This window comes from Columba livia, chromosome 8, assembly GCF_036013475.1.
Source record: "Columba livia isolate bColLiv1 breed racing homer chromosome 8, bColLiv1.pat.W.v2, whole genome shotgun sequence".
NCBI lineage: Eukaryota > Metazoa > Chordata > Aves > Columbiformes > Columbidae > Columba > Columba livia.
The window spans coordinates 23,822,364-23,842,405 of NC_088609.1; the positions used below are offsets into that span (position 1 = coordinate 23,822,364).

The 20,042-nt window shown below is 39.3% G+C and overlaps 1 protein-coding gene and 1 long non-coding RNA gene across 16 annotated transcripts in view; one reads left to right on the top strand and one right to left on the bottom strand.

Moving 5' to 3' along the window:
- SLC44A3 (solute carrier family 44 member 3) overlaps window positions 1–20,042 on the bottom strand; it is an 85,464-nt gene that overhangs the window by 14,391 nt on the left and 51,031 nt on the right. For 13 of the 15 annotated variants that reach the window (XR_010474078.1, XM_065071106.1, XM_021292801.2 and 10 more), the window contains 5 exons: window positions 19,426–19,515; window positions 18,619–18,743; window positions 17,655–17,841; window positions 8,451–8,616; window positions 2,308–2,464 (listed from right to left, as the gene is read on the bottom strand). Coding sequence is in view for 14 of the 15 variants with exons in the window: in XM_065071106.1 (XP_064927178.1) it covers window positions 2,308–2,464; window positions 8,451–8,616; window positions 17,655–17,841; window positions 18,619–18,743; window positions 19,426–19,515 (725 nt within the window). In the remaining variant the exon portion in view is untranslated. The remainder of the gene's footprint in view (window positions 1–2,307; window positions 2,465–8,450; window positions 8,617–17,654; window positions 17,842–18,618; window positions 18,744–19,425; window positions 19,516–20,042) is intronic. The other 2 variants (XM_065071096.1, XM_065071102.1) reach the window with 2 other exon arrangements.
- Window positions 10,791–20,031, top strand: LOC135580039 (uncharacterized). Its single transcript, XR_010474094.1, has 2 exons — window positions 10,791–10,933; window positions 14,821–20,031. It is a non-coding gene; the product is annotated as an uncharacterized LOC135580039 (long non-coding RNA).

The following is a 20,042-nucleotide window of genomic DNA, read 5'->3' on the forward strand; positions in this document are numbered from 1 at the left end:
TTGTCTTCCTGTGGATGGAAGACTCTTCTCTGGGAAAAGAAAATAAGTGCTGCAAGCAGCTTTGTGAGCTAACAGCTGCTGGGAGAACAAAACAGACAGGCAAGTCAGTAACCCTTACAGCACTTAGCAGTAGTCAGGGAGTACACCAACAGACTTCGAAACCTTCACAGTTTTGAAGTGACTGATATCTTAATGAACAAAAACAAAAGAATGAGCAGAAGGACATATATCCACGTGCATTTATTTATTTAGAACATACATTCATTTTCCAGGACAAGAGGAAAAAGCATGTATTAGAACGGACCCTTCATAGACCATTGATGTATATTAATTTCATATCATAAACAGAGCAGAAAACTCAATGTTTGTTCCACCCCTCCTACCCCCATCACATCACAAGCTCAGAACTGTTCATCATATAAAGATTTTACCAAGCAAGTGAGGAAAAAGACATCTTGATAGCCATGGTAGCCTTCTAAATTTAATTGATTTTCTCAGCAAAAGGAAATTCAGTTCAGTGATACTTGAGCCTTTTTTAACCTTCTTTTTCCAGAGGTCAGGCTGATTTTGTTTTGTTTTGGAAAGCAGAGGTGTCCCAGTCAGTATATGAAAACCTCAGGTCCCCACAACTACCATTGTTCATGCAGAAACCATGAATCTCCCAACTTTTTTCCAAAGAAGTTCTTGAAATTATTCCAGTAATAATTACTTTAACATGGTGACTGTACATGCAAACTCCTGACAGCAGAGAAATACTTTAATCTTGCCCTGCATTGCTGGAGAGATGATTTTAGTAAAACTGTATTAATTTCAGTAAGTACTATTTACTAAAACCTAGAGCAAGGGATTTCAACTGCAACCTCCTCTCTGATTCTGCTTGAAGACTGCTGCATAGAAATCATCTGCTAATTTACCTGCAAGCTTGCAGACCCCTGACTTTTCCTCCTTTTCACAGAAAACAGCAGCATTTTTTAAAAGAATGGCAAAGACTGGGTGAGCTCTACAGGAATGCAGCATCACTTCCCCATCCTTTAGTATCACTACTCCAGCTCCCTATGTAAAGATCTTTGAAGGAAAGGGGCCATAGCCTGTGCTTTCTCTCATGGGAAGAAGCAGGATTACTTTGTGGGGGGATCCTTCTGTGGACTGGGGACACAAGCTGGCCTTTAAACAGCACTTCTAGGCTCTTTAGGAGCAGTTACAGCTATGGGTCATGTCACATCCTCAGCTGGATGCTTGGCAACTGGACCAAAAGGAGCTTGTAGCGCACTGCTATAGATGGAAATAATCTTTCTTTGCTACTTAAATCTTCTACAGCTATTCAGATTACAAAACTGTATACCAAACAACTCCAGTTATTTATTCTGCTTCCTCTACAGGCAGAAACTATCTTCTTTCTAGCACAACTTTTCCCACTTATTATCTTTAAATAACATTCTCATTTGAGCCAGCTCACCAGGTTCTATAACCAAGGCTTTCATATGAAAGTCACATAAACCCAGACACACATTTTTCAAGTGTCTTATTACAAGGGACTTTTATTTAAGCGTTCACACACCATACTCCGCACACATGCCTCATAGGTACCAGGGGTGGTCAATGTAAATACTCTGTCATAACTACCCATAACATGCTTCAAGGCCAAGGTAAACTCTAGAGGAAAAGACCTACATTTAAAAACTTTGCCTAAATCCTTCTCTGAAGTCAGAGCTTTGTAGTCATGACACTCCTCTCTCCTTGCCAAAGAGCCAGAACTAACTGCAATGGTATGTTTCTAGCAGAAGAGATATAGAGACACATGAAAGATAGAAGGCAAGCAACAATCAAAACAGCCCAGCTATATTTTTAATATATCTTAAAAGATGTGGTTTGGATCCTACACAAATCTCTAGATTAGTTCTTATTTCATACATTCTTTCTATAAACTCATGTTATGAGGCAGATGAAATATTTTCTAAGAGATATTTTATATGTCATAATTATGTTCTTTCTTACCTTTGCTTTTTAAAAATGTATTATGCAAAGATTTTAAAGAGAGCATTCTGCCAAATTTTCCCTTTATCCTTCAAAAAAACCTTTATATATAAACCCTAAATAAAGGTGTGTTTTGATGTTGTTTTCTGCTCTTAAAAATATCTGAGTTGAGAGAAAAAAAAAAGGAAACACATGGAAAAAGCTTTCTTCCTGAAAAAAATAGGATAAAATATAAAATCCACTTTATACCATCCATTTTTAAGCAAGAATATTTTTTCATGAATCCTACCTTTTAGCTATCATTTTTACAGTGTTCCAGAAGTAAATACATACCTTTTGTTCTAGGATATTATAAAGGTACAAGAGAACAATCCTTGGTATTCTCAGTATCGTGATTAAAAGTGAGCCTTTTACAGCAGTTCCTAGATGATGGCAAAAAAGAACTGATATGGAAGACAGGACCGGGTGAGGTGGTGGGATATTTTTATTTCTAGAAAGAAAAACAAACAATTTATAAATGTTTCAGGAACTTATTTAAGAAGATATACATTGTGCCTTTTCAGTATTTGGAAATTTAAACAATTAAGCTGCATCTCCTTTCCCACTTGAACAACCCCAGTTTTATCTGAATGTTCACCCTAGTCCAAAGGAAAGCTGCCAAGTTTATAACTTTTATTGGATTAGTTTAATTCTTAAGCAATGACTGTGTTGATATATTCAGTAATGGAAAAATATCTAGAAAAAAACTACAATGGAAAACAGCAGGAGTGAACAACAGCTAAAAACATTTCCTTGAACACCTCTCTCCAGTTTCTGTCACTTCTCTTTTTCTCCACAATCTTTTATTTGACTGTTGTTTCTGTAAGGTTTTAGTCTGAAGGAGTAAATCTGGTATTTCTATTTTAGTAATAAAATTCAAACTAGAAAAAAAATCACAAGCTCTCACACGTAAAATTGAGGTCCATCTACTTCCATTTGCTTGAATTTTGTTTTACATTTTGTTCAGATAATTAATGCCTTTTTCCCTCCACTGAATTAGATTTACTTTAAAATGGAATACACAAAAGAGGAATATCATACTACATGTTAAGCATTATCATTTGGCCTAAAAAGTTTGTAATTCTACTGCACTCTAATCTGTATTGTTTTGGAGAAATAGTGCTTCCCAAAATTAAAAAGCAAAGACAAAAAATTGGCCTAAATACAAGTTTTATTTTCTTGGTTCCCTTATAAAGGTCAGTTTAATGTCAATCATTTACAGAGAGTAGTATGACACAGCTCTCAAGAATTTATATGAAAACCAGAAAATGAACTTGAAGCCACTCCCCACCCCTCTTCAAATGCTGAAAAAAGCCAAAATCCACAAGATACACACTATAAATACCTTAAGAAATGTTTCAGAATATTTTTAAAAAATTAAAACAAACAAACTGATCAATAGCCATAAATAGCCCTTCTATAAAGCAACTCTTAAGCAACTGGCCCAACCCTGAAAAATTTATTTCAGCAACAGAACCAGAAGCAGTTTGACTAAGTATTTAACTAAAGATCAGACCTCATATCACAAATAAGATGTCCCATTTTCATAAGTGATTCCTTCAAAATCTCTGCTTTCTTGAAAAATTAATAGTTTGCACAAGAAACTAAAAAATAAAAAGACAGTGATAAGACAATGACTGGTTGGGGCTATAAAGCTCTATAAATATATTTTTATTAAATCCTCACTTCAGCAAGGATTTAAATCATACACACTACACCAAGATAGGCATCACAGTTCTGCAAGAATCCTGAAGGTATCATTGCAGTCCATTCAAAACACTAAATACTTTGCAGCTGAGAAGCTGTATTTAAATATGTGAATATACCACATTATTTTAAATAGGAAATTCCAGCACAGCCATTGCTGCATTTATTTTTTTTGGTCTTACAACTAGGGGATCAGCTTGGGGGATAGTAGAATTTAATACTGAATAAGGCAGGGGTTTTTTTAAGTCATCGGGTTTCTGTGTTAGAAACATATATATCGCAATATACATGCGTTATTCTATCCATACAGTACCATTGTTTCTTTTTCCCCTCATGCACTACCTTACATGTGACAGTCTCAGTTAGATCTTGGAATATAAAAGATTAAGTTTCTGCAAGTTATATGTTTACCAAGGGTGAGAAATGCAGAAAGGACAAAGTTTAGTCTTGTGTTAATAATTGACTTGCTACTGAAGAGAGAATTGAAGAAGGGTTTTGATATTTTTAACAGGTTGGTTAATGAGCAGGAATGTCAAAATCTAAAGTTTAGTTTAGATAAATTTCTACACATTTGGATGCTTTTCCACACCTTCATTTCCCAGCAAAGGAACTCTCACAAGAACAGGGTCTGACAAGGTTTCTTGCTTTGCTTCCAAACAGATTAGAAAAAAGAACAAAGATTTTCCTTGTAATTCTGGCTCAGAGTAGAAAACATCAAAAAACAGTTAGCTAAACATAAGAGATGATGCTTGTGACTCTAAGGAAGGTCCAGATTGGCTCCACCATCCACCTACTTCCACTTACCTTTAAGGATGACGCTTCACCCAGCTCTATATATTATATGACTGCAATCCTGAAATGACTTCTGCACAAGCATACGGTCAGCCACATATATAAGGTTTTGTAGGCAGTTCACACTGTGCACTGAACTCTGTGCATGTAGACTCCACTGCATGCACACAAGGTATCAGGGAAAAACAGGATTCTGCCTGACAGAACTGGTTACAAGACTGAGTAGGGCCACAGCTTGCTTTTCCTCTTTGGTATTCCTATTTTACATTACCACGGGAGTGTTTGATTTACACAGAACACTTCTGTTCCAAAATTCTGTGAAGCTGTACTCAATACCACATCATCTTCTAATAGTTTTCTTTCTTCAGTGCTGCCAACTGTATTTTCTTGTGAGCCTGTGACACTCAATATCTTTCTTAACAGTGTCTTGAATCAAATGATCACACATGCATCTCAGCTTTCATTTAAAAATAACTTTTTTGTGTGAAGAAAAAATGAAATCTTGACACACCCAAAAGACATACACGTTTGAAAGGAAAAAAAGAAAAATAGGATTTCTTTAAACGTCTGTCCTTCTGTTTGGAACTGTGCTTATAGTTTTCTTCAATCCTGCCTCATCCATTTCAAAGACTGTCTAAAAAGACACTTCTTGTAAAATACTTTTGAAGTGCTAAGGAATGTACCATATATTCCTCAAGGAAACACGAACCTCAGTTTTTAAGCAAATACAATAAATTACAGGACTTGTAATAGAAGAGACATTATCAGACTAAAAGAGAACCCACAGAGTGTACTTCCAATTGCTCTTTTACCTGCTCTCAAAACCTCCAGGGACGGGTCTAACTACATACATGGTCATGGCTCTTTTATGTGGGTTAGGTCAAGTATGTAAGTAGGGCAAAGGATGCTCATAATATTGCAGATGTATTTGATAAGGGAGGAGCAATCCTTTAAAAATTTGGTCCTAGTTCATCTCTCAATTACTTTAGTGCAAATTTATAAACCTGGATTTTTGACTTACTGGGAGATGTATGTATTTCACCTCTCACTGAACCTATCAGAATTTGTGGTACTGAACACCTTAGAGTTGAGTGGAAAACCCCAATCCTGCAAATGCTTCTATACTTCCTTAATTTCAACCCTGTGCAGTGACATACATGCTGTTACTGAACGAGCTCAAACATGGACAGGACAGCGATGCCTGTGACCTGGGTCAAGTTACTATACCACCTCCCTTTAATTCCAGAGAGGGGAAAAGCCTCACCTTGCTGAAAAGGTCAATATACACATAACGCCTAAGCACAGTAAGATGAAAATAAACTCTAATGTAAAACAGCAATAGTAACAAAGAAGCCTTTTTGAAAGACTGAGCCCTTTTCACAAGTCACAAAAAGTATCCATTAAGTAAAAAAGTTCTAGTTATTAAATTAATAAAATCTTCCATGTATTCATGTTTCAGCTGAAATAAAAGGAGGCAAAATCCATTTTCAGTGGTGGTACTACAGGTCAAATATATGCCACTTGTAAAGCTAATCCAGCTAAATCAAGCCCCTGCCCTCTCCATTTGAAACTCCAGTGTGGTTGTTGGCCACGCAGCACATTTCTGCGTGTGCTGTGGAAGGAGATTTCCGCAGGGAAAGGCCGTGCCATTTCCTCAGAGCACTTACAAGCCAAGAAGAAAGCCTCTCTGTGAGGTATCATAAACAAACTCCTGTGACATGCCTTTATGATGCTGCCCCAGGGAATACATTAAAAACACACAGCAGACAAACTCAGAATTGCTGGAACAGCTTGAGATAACCCTTGCCCCCGATGGTGCGACTGCTCTTGCAGCAGCCGCTCCTCTCCCCGTTCCTGCAGTGCTCTGCAGCTCCACAGACCTATGCTGACAGCCTAATCTCCCCGTTCCTGCAGTGCTCTGCAGCTCCACAGACCTATGCTGACAGCCTAAATGCCAGGAAGAGGCATCACCACCACAGAAAAATTGCATTTCCTTTTCCAAGCACAACTATCTCAACAGAGTAGATATCACCTGGCATGCAAGAGGAATGCTTAAAAGTAGAGGTACAAAATTATTTCAATACAATTGGGTGCAGGAACCTTCTGTGCTCTGCAGCTAGTTCCTGCAACAGCAAAAAATAGCTGGAAAGCGGAAGACCCTAACAGAGCTGTAAATGTCATCACAGCAGGTGCTTCCCTGCTCTGTGTGAAGAAGATATGGACAGTATCTTTGCCCCCGGGATTTAGATCGTGTTTTGTATCAAAATGCACTGCAGCACACAACCTAGTAAGTCAGTAAAACTGTTGTTCTTTCCTGTGTTTTCTCAAGCAAGCCTATTTAAATGAACACTTACTGCCTCAGCATTCAGCTGCTAAAGCTGAACCAACAGCTAAACCTTGAGGAACACAATTTTTCTTTGAAGAGCAGCACATTACCCACAGAACGACAGCCATGGTATTTACTTGTGACGACAGCTTTAATAGGAAAAAAGGAGAGTACATAAGAAATGAGAGTTCCTTTCTTTACAGATCCTATCATGGCATGTAAAATAGTAGTCTGAGATGGTGTCACTCTACAGATCTCAACCTTTGAAAAATCAGCATTTGAGGTTTTGTCTGCTCTTTTACTAACACCAGTTCAGCGGCATGGCTGTTCGCCGTGTAGAAAATCCTAGCAGAGACAGGCTCCTGGTACATGTTAAACACTGCCCTGCCTTGGATTTTTGGATGGGATGACAAAACATCTCTTAAAACAACGGTGGACACTGGCTGTTAGCAGGTCTTGCAGTTGTGCAGCTCTGTCTGGAGCAGAGCTGCTGCTGGCTGCAAGCAGGGACTGGGCTGCTGTCTCTGCTGGGCAGGGGGAGCTGACCATTTGGAAACCTTTCAGCAGGAGGTCTTCCTATCATAAACTGAGACATCTGGGGATAGATTCTAGAGACCATTAACAGAAACCTGCTACCTAGGTTCTGGGGAAGCCCAAAGCCTCCTTCCTGAGCTGCCTGAGCCCCGTGGTTGCAGGCACCTGAGGCCAGTGCTCCAGGGTCCTTAGGACCTCTCCTGCCAGGCTGCCCGACTCACCTCCAGGTCACCTTCCTCAAGGGTTACTTTTCCAACAAATTGAGATTATCACCATATTCCTCCAATACAAAAAGAAGAAATGCCTTAAAATGCCAAAGTTTTTCACAGATCGGAAAATCTTATAATTGGGCATGCAGGAACAGAGCAATGAGGGTGAGAGAGCTTATGAAATACTTAGAAAGAAAATAGTTTTCAGGATAGTACTTATTTCACTGTCAAAAAATTCAACAATGTATTGTGAGATTTAGACCTTCTCCCACAATGACAGAATAGCACCGCTCTGGTGCATAAAACCAACGATGTTGCAGGTCTAGAAAACAATATAGATCATGACAAGTAGGGATTTTTCTTAATTTCCTCCACATGTACATTTCATGGCAATATAAAATTCAAGAAAATTTGTTTACACAGACTAGGTATTTATGCAGTCAGGACAAATGGAACCTCAAAGCAGCGATGAACACTTAGGAGGAGGTCAAACTGCTCACAAATACATGAAATTACTAAGGAGCTATATATTGCATCTCCATTTGGAGGTAATGCAGCCTCCTGGAAAAGGGAGAAATGCAGCCTGTGGCTTATGAATGGTAATTTCAGCAGAGTCAGCTGAGCTCTATGGGCTTGTATCACGGCTCAGTTTGGCCCAGTAACTCCAGCAGTAGGGGTGAGTCACATCAATATCATACACAGTGTAAAATCTTAGTCAAGGTCTTGCAACAAACAACATTATTTTATATTAAATCATATTCCAAGATACTGACATCAATTGCAGTCTATTTGAGACTATTTTGCCTAGAAAGATTGAAAATAAATGCTTGAAAATCCCCCCAACTATACAGGGGCTATTCCACACTCACCTGTTGAAGTAACAAGTAACCACCGCCCCAGCAATCGTCATTTGCTGACAGGCAAGAATGAACTCACTAGTCCAGATCAGGCCAACGAAATGGTACCATGCCATGTAGGAAATTCCAGACAGAGCTCTGTATTCTACCTGTCCTCCTGGAGTTGTCTGTGCAGTACCTAGAGTTGGGATTACACCACTGGATTATCATAACACACCAGACAAGGAAAAAAAAAAGTACATATAAGTGTTTCTGTATACTTTTTCTTAACTTGTCTTCAATAAAGTTAGCGATAAATAAATTCAAGTGCTAGTTAATTCTACCTATTCTAACAGAGAGCCAAAATTTTGTAATTCAAGTGGAATTTTGAAAAATAAAATCTTACAAAAAGCAAAAGCTTGGGTTTAAATTGGGATCGAGACACAGCTGCCAATAAGGTCAAGAGGAGAGCCATAAATTATTAAAGACTTCTGAGAAAATACTACTCAAGGTTTGAGTAATCACATGCTTCAGAAGTAAATGAAATCTTCATTATCTTCATTCAAATTTGAAACAAATTCATAGTCAGTTATAAAATGCTTTAGATTATTTTTTTTTAATAAGAAGCAAAAGAGAAAGACTGCAAAAAATATTAAGGATGCACAACTTACCACTGCAACAAAACCAAATTATTATTTTTATTACTATTTAGAACACGGCCACTAGTTTTCTACTCTCCATGCTTTGCAATCTTTGTGTAAAATGCAGGCACATAAAGGCAACCTCTCAGAACAGAAAAAGAAAAAAGCAAACATCTATATGTTAGTATATGCTCCAATGTTACTACTGTATTCAGGAACATTATGAAATTCACCTATTCAACCTAAAAAAATGGTGTCCACTTCTGTTAATAGCAAATAATTTATTCCATATTCAAGAGATGGTTTTTCACAAAAGGTCGGGGTAACTTAGAAAACTTAGCAACCAGACCTTTGTTTATGCAATCCTATTTATGCCACTTGACTCAGAAGTCTAGCCAGGGGATAATGGCACCAGGATATTTCTCCTAGTTAAAGGTCTCTAGGTCCATAACCTGCCATTCTTTTTATCTTACCAAGCCTTAAGTCTATTAACCTTAAAGATAAACACATCCACAGAAGAGAATGAATTCTGGTGGTGAACAGTTTCTAACTCAAACTCCATGATAGAAATAACAAAGTGAGACACAGAATTGCCTATTACTGCTAGAACAGCATTATAACTTAAGCTTTAATACTTCATGTTCTCCCACCAGGCAGTGCACCACCTTCAAGTTCAACACTACCACAGACACAAAGCTATCTATGAAATGGTTCACTTATTTCTGACCTACTTTTCTATAGCCACAGACTTAATACTCTAGAATAGGTACAAGTAGAAACAATGAAGATTTGTTTTCAGCAATACCATCAGGTTTAGACTAGCTTTATAGCTTTTCAGAACCACGGTCTGTTTGTCTGTAAATTATGAAAATTATTCATCTGCTCCATAGTAGCACTGCAAAATTAGATGCTCAGAGAAGAGCTATTGGTTATTCAAAGGCAAGAAGGAAAGAGTCAGTCTATGAATAAATTTATAGCCTACAAACTAAGCATTCATCTCGGAGCTGAGTCAGTCTTATTCTCAGCATTCATCATCAAGCGTTGCATCCATCAGCACAGTACAGCTGGCCTCAGGGAGGAGTTTGTAGGTCCTGTGTCAGGCTTGTTCCTCAAGGCAGCCTTTGCTGAGGTGCAAACACAGATGCGTGTCCTAGCTATTTTATTTTCTGAAAGGTTATCAAATTTAGCTAAACAAGCAAGCTCTTTCTAGTGCTGCATAGTTATCATTCACAGAAATATTGTTGCTTCCGTTATATTCAAGTGTATTTTAAGCAAGATACTTGATGGTGTGAAAAAGCTACTACTCATATCTCATCTCACAAACTGTCAGCCATTCCTCCCCATCCCCTGTCTCCCTGGTTTTAAGTTTGGATGCAAAAGACGTTTTTCCTATTTTTTTTTTCTTTTTTTTTAAAGGGAATTTTTGAGGATAGATTCATTTACTTCGGTACATTAAAATAGGCTATGTGCTATATCATTCCTTCTCGTTCTGATGCAAATGATAGGTCAATGAAATGCAAGGTGGTCTCCTACTTCCCCATTTTTATGCAAAGACGTTACGCCTTTCGGTAGCAGAATCAAGCACATTTTCCACCATACAATCCACCTGAGCATTTCTTTTCCAAAGAAAAGCACATTTCAGGTTTTGCTTCTGTAGTTCTGTCATGCAGACTGACAAGTGTATGCATGATAAACTAATTCCACTTTTTTTTTTTTTTACCAGTCTACTGAAATAATCACCTGCAGTAACAACAGTGATGGCTTTGTCTTTCCTGGCCAGCTTTACACATGTGCGTGTGCACAGCACGGTGCTCTGCTGCATAGGAATCAGGCACATCCACCTGTGAGTTCACCATTGATCGCTTTGCTGTCTAGGTATGGTAAACTGGTTTTGTTACTTCACAGGAATCTGTTTAACAACATAAACATCTGTGTCTGACTGATACCCTGTCTTCTGGGTCTGCCATGCATGCATAATTTTGTCAAGAGAATTGCATGCGATGCTATTTTTCATATGGTGATCTTTGCAGCACAGATAAACTCTACAGTTATTCTAGATACCCTGCTGAGAAAAGTATATGCCATTTTCCTCATCACCCCACTGCAATCTACCCATTCACACAAGCCAAACTTTCTCAACAAAGCCCTGAAATATGGTTTCATTTGTCAACAGAATTTCTTTCTCCAACTACACAATCATGAATCTTCCTGATGTATTATACTATACACTCTTAGCGGTAACATTAAGAAGTCGGTAAAGAATTCAAGTCGCTACAGCTGAATCACCAAATCTGAAAACCTCTGATCAGCACAAATGTTGATCTACTGCAAACAATTCGAAGAAGTATTGTTAACAACACAAACAGAAACCAAGTGTTTGTAGCAGAATTCAGAGGAGTTTCTCCATCTGACTCTGCAGCCCAGTGCTGTGCCACTATGGCAGTCAGCACAGCAAGGCAATGACACAAAAGTCTGTGTGCACACGCAGTATCATTAGCTACGTTTTGGCACTTCCAGACTTACGTCAGATGCTCTTATTTGGCAACTGCTGCTGCAAGGTTTTGCTGATGCCTGGAGCAATAGGCTGTTGTAATAGATGAAAATTCCTGGAAAGTCTAGTTCAGCAACTTGCTTATCAGAAACAAAGAATCACTGACCAAAAAATGCTAAGACCCTGTTTATCAGCTCCTGTTAACACGAAAATATGATGAGCCCTTCTCATTGCTAAGTAAGGAAAGGCTCTGGCATCACACACTGAATCTTCATGCTTCCTGCAACAGAATTTATTGTTATTTTATTTAGCTTTTTTTCCATGTAGTGGTATTTAGAGCTAAGCTAGCTGACTGTAATTGGAATGTCAAGGGCCCTGCAGGAAATACATTATTATTGCTGGGTTTGCTACTGCACAGCCCTATGTGGCAGTTTTATTGCTTACTTGCCTGTAGGATGCACCTTCATTAGACAACAATTTAACACTGTGTTCTCATCCTACATTACACGCTCAGTATTTATGCCATGTGAACTTCACAGTTTCCACATGCTGGGAAGTTGAAAGACATGCTTTGCTGTGCCACAAGCCACTTCAGTTCTGCAGTGAAATGCCACATAAATTAGCAAACAATAAGACTCAATGACCCTAAGACATATCAGCTTTTCTAAAGCACAGCTGAATTCCATTCCTAGCCAGCTAATGGTTCTAACTGGTGCCACTGTTTGTGCTGTCTCAAGTCTCATGGAGTCTGGCATTCCTCCTGGTTTTCTAGGTCTGGAATTCACTCAGTCTTCATTGCTGTTACAGATTCTGAATTACCAAGGTACTTAAGCAGGTGCCTGTCTTAAAATGCATAAGTAGTCCCACTGATTTTAATACGATTATCCATGTGTTTCACGTTAGTCATATGCATAAGTACCTTTCCAAGTGTGGGCTATAGTTCCCTATAGCTCCCAAGAAGACAGTCTTTCCTCAGAGTAACACTAACTTTTGGAGAGGATGTAAATACGCTGCCTGTGTGGTCGCATAACTATCAGGTGCACCATAGCTGAAGTGAGTATCAAGTGCTCCAGAGCTTTAAGATCCGGAGATGTTATAAATATGATATAACTAGAGAAGATTCAGGGAAAATGTTAAGAACAGGTGCACTGTAGCAGCAAGCCAATTTCACTTGCCCATCTCTTTGTATTAAAGACTAGTGTCTTTGTAAACATTTCAATTTTTTCAGCTTTCTTGGTATATTTGCATTTAAAATACAGTCTGCATAGCCCCAGAAAATGTATTTGTGAGAGAAAAAAAGTCAAACTGCCAAAAACAAGAAAACCACCACCTGTATTTTACAAACTGAATTCTGGAGGGGTAACTATTTGTCAGTGGAGAAAATAGGTGCTCAAAGAGAGCATATCTTGAGAGATCTTCAGAAAAGTACTGCCAGCTGTTACAAAAAGTCCCCAAAACTGAAAACCAAATGAAATGTCTTCCATTTACAAGGCAATTGTAGAAAACTAGTAGAAAATACAAAGGTGTTCTGCCAATGCATTGTTATCCATAAAGTACTATATTTATTTATTTTTACTGGATGTGTAGGCACTAGTCATCCTAGAACATTAAGCTATCTTCCTGTGAGCTGCTTTAACAGGCAGCATTTCAGAGGAGGCATATTTGGGTTGAAAATTTGAAAGAGAATCTAAAGGAATATTTTCAATATCCACTGCTCATTTTCCAAGTTCTGAAGTACAAAACAAATCTGAGGTATAATATGGGACTGGAAATCCAAACAACTGTCATACTTTTAGCCAATACCAACCTCCTGCATCACCTCAACAAATCTTCTCAACCTGAAAGCTGGATAAAACATTCCTTCACTACCCCCCCAGATCGTTAAAAGGATAAAATTGCCTCTGTTATCTTCCAGCTCCTCTCAGTAGGAGTTACTCGGTAACCAGAGCAGCTGTATACAAGCAAGCAGATTCAGAAGCGACTTCCCCACACTCCTCGATCAGCGCCTAGCGGGCACTGCGGCTGCTGCAGGTCATTTACACGCTATTTACATCAACACCTCAACCCCTACACCTTGCTAGCAACTCCCTTTACAAGCGTTGAGTAACAACCGCCACTATTTAACATGGACACCTTAACAAAAAGAGTAATTACAAACACAAACAATAAAATTAATATAATTTAATTTTAACCAGAAAAATGATCAAATACATAGAGTGGCATTTTTCCATCTGCATTCATGCTTAGGCTGTAACTTAGAATTGGCTTATTTATCAAATGCACATTTTCTTCTAAACATTAACACGTTTGCTGTTAACAGAAGAATCTTACAAGGATTGACATCTACACTAAAAATATCCTGGCAGAAGATCGCAGTCAAAAAGCATATTTTACTAAATTCCTCTTATAAGCAATATATTGACAGTTAAATGCCTGGAAATGGCCTTCTCTTCTTATGCTAAATCTTCAAAAAGTCAATTCTTTCAAAACTGAGAGCATCCTAGAAACTTTAACATTACTGTGCAGCAAGATTATGCTGCCCTCTGTACTGTACTGTTTGTATCACTCGCTGGAAACATCAGCATTCCTATTATGCTAGGGAGAAGACAAAAGATAAAATACCTTTGAGCCAAGAGATGTGTGCTGCACTACGAATATAACAGCAGGTCACAAAGTGTTTGAATCCTACTCTCCAAGGAGGCAGGGGAATAAAAACCAAAAAGTAGAATGGAGGTGTCTTGCAGGAAACAGAGAATATAACCAATGAAGCAAAATGGCACAACGTGGAAAATGCATAAAAGTCCTCTCCAGGGCCGTTGTCACTGAGTTTTATTTCCCTGTGAATACATGTGGAATTTGCTTTGGGGTATAATGTGCAAGTAACTACTTTCCTGCAAAGTCTGTAAAAGCATCCAGGAAATACCTGACTAGTTCCCCATCCTGCACTTACCATCAAGCTGTTTCTGTCATACGATGTAAAATACTTCTACTCTTCTATTGATTGTGGTGCTTTTGGATACAACAGACTCAGCTGGCATCTTCAAAATTCAGATTTAACAAGGGCAAGCTTCACATCCTTATGTGTGCATTTTAAGAGAACCAGTGAATGGTGATGGGCCAGCCCAGCTTAATATCAAGGATGTAATTATTTCTTCTAATAATTATCGTTAATTATATATTTAGCAAATCTGTGTGTTATCATTCATTTTCTTTACCTGCTACTACATTACTATGGTTAATGTTTATTTTAAATTGCATCTGATCCAAACAGGTGCATGAAATGAACAGGTGGCTGGTGGCTCAGGAGATGCTCCTTTCTATGAAGGACTGGTCTCAACCAGTGACAAAGTACCCCACAAGGCCAGTTTGAAAACTACTGCTGCCTGCCTGATATGGGCATAAATGGGATGAAGATTTTGCAGACAAGCAAACAACCACAGAAAGTTGTGTATCGTATATAATGCTGCCTCTGTAAATGGAAAATTCAACTCAGAGGAGCATGAAAAAGGAATATCCATGGCACCTAAAGCAAAGTGAATCTGCTTGACTATTTAGTCCACCAGGAGCAACTCACAAAGAGACTGCAGGTTGGACATTTGGCCTTGCTTGGTCTGACCCTTTTGCAGCAGAAGCAGATTATCAGCCAGACAAGTATTTCAAGCAGCCATTTCTGACAGACATGAACTACTGAGGGAAAATCAGCAGAAACAGAGACAACCCTCACAAACCTGCGTGACTCTCCAAAGAAAGCTGGAGGAAAACGGCTCCTAGTCTAGCTTAAGCAATAGGTGAGGGATGTGCAATGCCAGGATGGACTCAGACGGATGGACTCTCATGTTCACAGTATCACAGTATCACAGTATGTTTGGGATTGGAAGGGACCTCAAAAGATCATCTAGTCCAATCCCCCTGCTGGAGCAGGAACACCTAAGTGAGGTCACACAGGAACATGTCCAGGTGGGTTTTGAATGTCTCCAGAGAAGGAGACTCCACAACCTCCCTGGGCAGCCTGTTCCACTGTTCTGTCACCCTCACTGAGAAGAAGTTTTTTCTCAAATTTAAGTGGAACCTCTTGTGTTCCAGCTTGATCCCATTACCCCTTGTCCTATCATTGTTTGCCACCGAGAAGAGCCTGGCTCCATCCTCATGGCACTCACCCTTTATATATTTATAAACATTAATGAGGTCCCCCCTTAGTCTCCTCTTCTCCAAACTAAAGAGACCCAGCTCCCTCAGCCTTTCTTCATAAGGGAGGTGCTCCACTCCCTTAATCATCTTCGTTGCCCTACGCTGGACCCTCTCCAGCAGTTCCCTGTCCTTCTTGAACTGAGGGGCCCAGAACTGGACACAATATTCCAGATGTAGTCTCACCAGGGTGGAGCAGAGGGGAAGGAGGACCTCTCTCAATCTACTAACCACCCCCCTTCTAATACACCCCAGGATGCCATTGGCCTTCCTGGCCACAAGGGCACAGTGCTGGCTCATGGTCATCCTGTTGTCCACCAGGACCCCCAGGTCCCTTTCCCCTACACTGCTTTCTAATATGTAATTTCCCAACCTATACTGGAACCTGGGGTTGTTCCTGCCCAGATGCAGGACTCTACACTTTCCCTTGTTAAATTTCATTAGGTTATTCCCCGCCCAACTCTCCAGCCTGTCCAGGTCTCTGGATGGCAGCACAGCCTTCTGGCGTGTCAGCCACTCCTCCCAGCTTAGTGTCATCAGCAAACTTGCTGATAGTACACTCAATTCCCTTGTCCAAATCGTTAATGAATATATTGAATATTGGCCCCAGTACTGACCCCTGAGGCACTCCACTAGATACTGGCCTCCAACTAGACTCTGCACCATTGACTACCACTCTCTGGCTTCTCTCCTTAAGCCAGTTTGCAACCCACCTCACTACTCTGTTGTCTAGACCACACCTCCTCAACTTAGCTGTGAGGATGCTGTGGGAGACTGTGTCAAAGGCTTTACTGAAGTCAAGGTAGACCACATCCACCGCTCTGCCATCATGTTACAAGTGAGGCGGGTCTTGTACAGAGCCAGAATTAACAGGTTGAGATGGAAGCAGTTGTGATGGAAGAGGAGTGAGGTACTGGACCCATGGAGATGGGAAATACTGCCAGTTTTGCCAAATGGGCTCAGCTACAAAGAGCTTAGAGTCTTTTCTGGACTAACAGGGATCTGTAGGCCTGCACAGAGGAGTTACTGCAGTCACTGTCTCAAGGGATGGTGGAAACATGAGATAAAATGCTAACACATAAGCATTTGAAGAGCTAGGCTATGTTTGGTTTTCCACACAGAAACCACTGCCAGAATTCAGAAAACAGAAAACCCATGAATAAACACAGGAATGACAAACTGTCTCTATCCTCATCAATTCTGCATCAGCTGCAGCCCAAAGGACAACAACTGACTCCTAGCAGTGGCCCTAGAAATTTAAAAAGAAAACAAAAAAAAAAAAAAAACCAAACCCCAAATCATAATGCTTCCTAAGTACAAAGGCTGATGTCTGCATTAGAAGTTACCCCAGAGCTATGCAGAATTTAGCTTCCCTTCTTTAGGTGATGCTGTACGAAGAACAACCTCCCTCTCCCTGGGATAGTGCGATGCTGGGCCAAGGAACAGCATCCAAATTACCCTGGTTCAAACAGTGACAGATCTCATAGTGGTATGTCCCCCAGTAATACCACTTTCATCCTCAAAATCTGTTATTGCAGATCTTTCATAGAGATTGACTATTTCTACAGAGTACCTCCCCTACAACTGCAAGAATCTCTGGATTAATTTGAATACAGTTGTACCAGTCTAAATAATGATAGCAGTTGTCACTGAACCACTGCTCAGAAAACAACATTCTGCCTCTATGACCATTATTTATAGTCAGAGGACATGAACATACTCATTTCATAATAACCCCACTAAAAGCTGTCTCCTCCCCCTGTTACTTTATTTAAATATATCAAACATATACTGTACCTACCACAATCTAATAATAAATTAAATAATTGAGAAAGAACAAAACATATAGGAGCAAAAATCTAGGATTAATCTAGGAAACAGATAACATTCATCCAAAAATATGGAAAAGCATATACTTACCTGCAGTTCCTAAGCTAAGTAGCACAGCAACCCAAAATACCCAGAACACAATGAGAATCAGAAAGGTCCAGAGTGGCTGGAACAAGAGGAAAGGAATTCTGCCAATGATTTTACCAACAATTCGAAAGAGCTGTATGGTGAACTGAAGCCTCTTTCTTAGTACAACTATAAGGGAAATCAGAATAACCTGTTACAAGAAATAAAAAGACAAATTGTTTGGTGGGTTTTTTTTTTCCTCCTTAAGAAAAGTAGCAGTGTTGTCAAATGTGGGATCAGGGGGTAGAGATTTCACAAAGACATGACAGCAGGGCAATTTACACAAACTTACTGTGCACTGGAAAGGCTTTCTGAGACATCAAAGGTCTCATGAAATACAAATTGTCTGTGCACTCATATTGAGCAATGACTTCTTTAACATTGCAACATCAAGTGAAAAAAATCACTCTAAAAGTTGCAAGCCACAGTCAGATTTTCATTTGGAAAACAAGTTCAATGAGAAAAAAGCAGAATTTAACCAAATAACGTAAGGCCTAGACACTGCTCCCTGTGCTTCACTACCCTGCTCATTGTCTGCAAGAGCTACCACTCCTTTCTCCTACTGACATGGTAGGCTGAATCCACAGACCTCACATTCATACTGAGCCAGTGCCCGTATGTTCACTCAACATGATTCTCCAGTTAGCTGATGCAGAGAAGAATAGGGATGGAACACAATTGTTGCATTTCTACGCCACCAACGCTAACAGTGTTTGGACAGGGTTGAAGTGTGTCAGAGCCCTGTGCTAACAAACAAATTTCACAATGAAGATATAAAGCTATTTAAATGAGTGTAAGCAGATCTTATAATTGATTCTCATTTTCAAACCTGAAAGGAATGAGGAATTACTTTTACTGTTGCAGAACCACAGTAGTTCAAGTTTCAAGTTACAGCCTCTGCCACTGCCTAGGGTAAAATGCTACTTACAGTAACTATTGTTGAGAAGATAGCATATCCAAGTAGAAATTTTACATTTTCCTTTTCTGTTTCCAATTCAGTGCTGGGATCATTCTTGTAGTCATAATAGAGCCACCAGAGAACACCTGAGACAACTGAGCAAACAAGAGCAGGATGAAGGCGGGCAGCACGCCCCAGGCTGCGGCACACTGCTCTTGGCAGGCTGATGTCTGCCCAGTCTCCCTCGAGAATCCCTCGCCCTTCTGCCTAACCCAAGCTCAGCTCAGGAAGACTGTCACATAGCAGAGAGGCACAGTGTCAACGACCACAGAGAAAATTCACATAATGTTCTGTTAGTCTGAGGTAAAGCCACAGCAGAATGTTTGGTTTTCTTGCGGTTATTCTAAAGCTCAGGCACATAATTCCATTGAGGAGATAGATACAAAGCTAACTTTTATGGAATGACAAGCTTTAGGTGGAGACATTCCTATAGCTCTCCCTTTCTAAAGCAGGCAATGTAGAACTTCACTGAACTTTCTTTGAAATAGCAGCATTTTAATAACTGCAGTGATCTGCCAAAAGAAATGTTGTTTCCAGGCATCTACAAAAAAAATAAAACTCATCATCATCCCACACTCAACAGCTGGAACAGCACAGCCAGATCTTGGCACCCAAAGGCAGGCAGGGCTCAGCTTGGAAGTGGATGCGGTAAGCTTAAGGTCACTGAGGATGGCCATAGAGAAAAAGGAAGGATAGCTGTTTGTTCAGCTGCCTCTCCTTCAGTTCAGTGAGATGATCCATTTAACTAAGCATATGCTAAAAGATAAATATACTTACATAACAACCCAAATACAACCAGTGCAATCAAAGTATGGACCAGAAGTGTCCGAATGAATCTGAAGGCTAAAACCAGTATAAAAGAGAAGGCTGAAAAATATACAAAATCAGTTTATTATGAATGTCACAACACATTTAACTTAACTCTTTATGCTTTAAAAATAAATGTAAGGTTCTTGAAGAATTTGGGCTTTCATTTATAAACAGTAGTCTCAAAAGCAACACCATTTAGCAAAGCTAGCAAACTTTTTAACATTTAAAACACACAGTTACCTATAACTTACTAATAATGAACTTATAACTGAAATATTTCATCTTGGGAATTATTAGCTTTTCAATAATATTTTGTATAAAATTTAAGTTAAAATGTTCACGGTGATGCCATTTTTTTCATAAACAATTTCTTACAGTCCCCTGAAATGAGGTATATTATCATATCAAAGAACACAGAATCTGCTATTTCATAGACTTGTATTTCATCAGCCTACTAAATGCTTCCTTATAAAACACAATCACTCTTTCTTAAAAACAACTCTGCCCAGAAAATATGGAAAAGATCACTGCTAAACTAAAAACATAAAGTTAATAAAAACATTTGAAACCTCATATTTTAATTT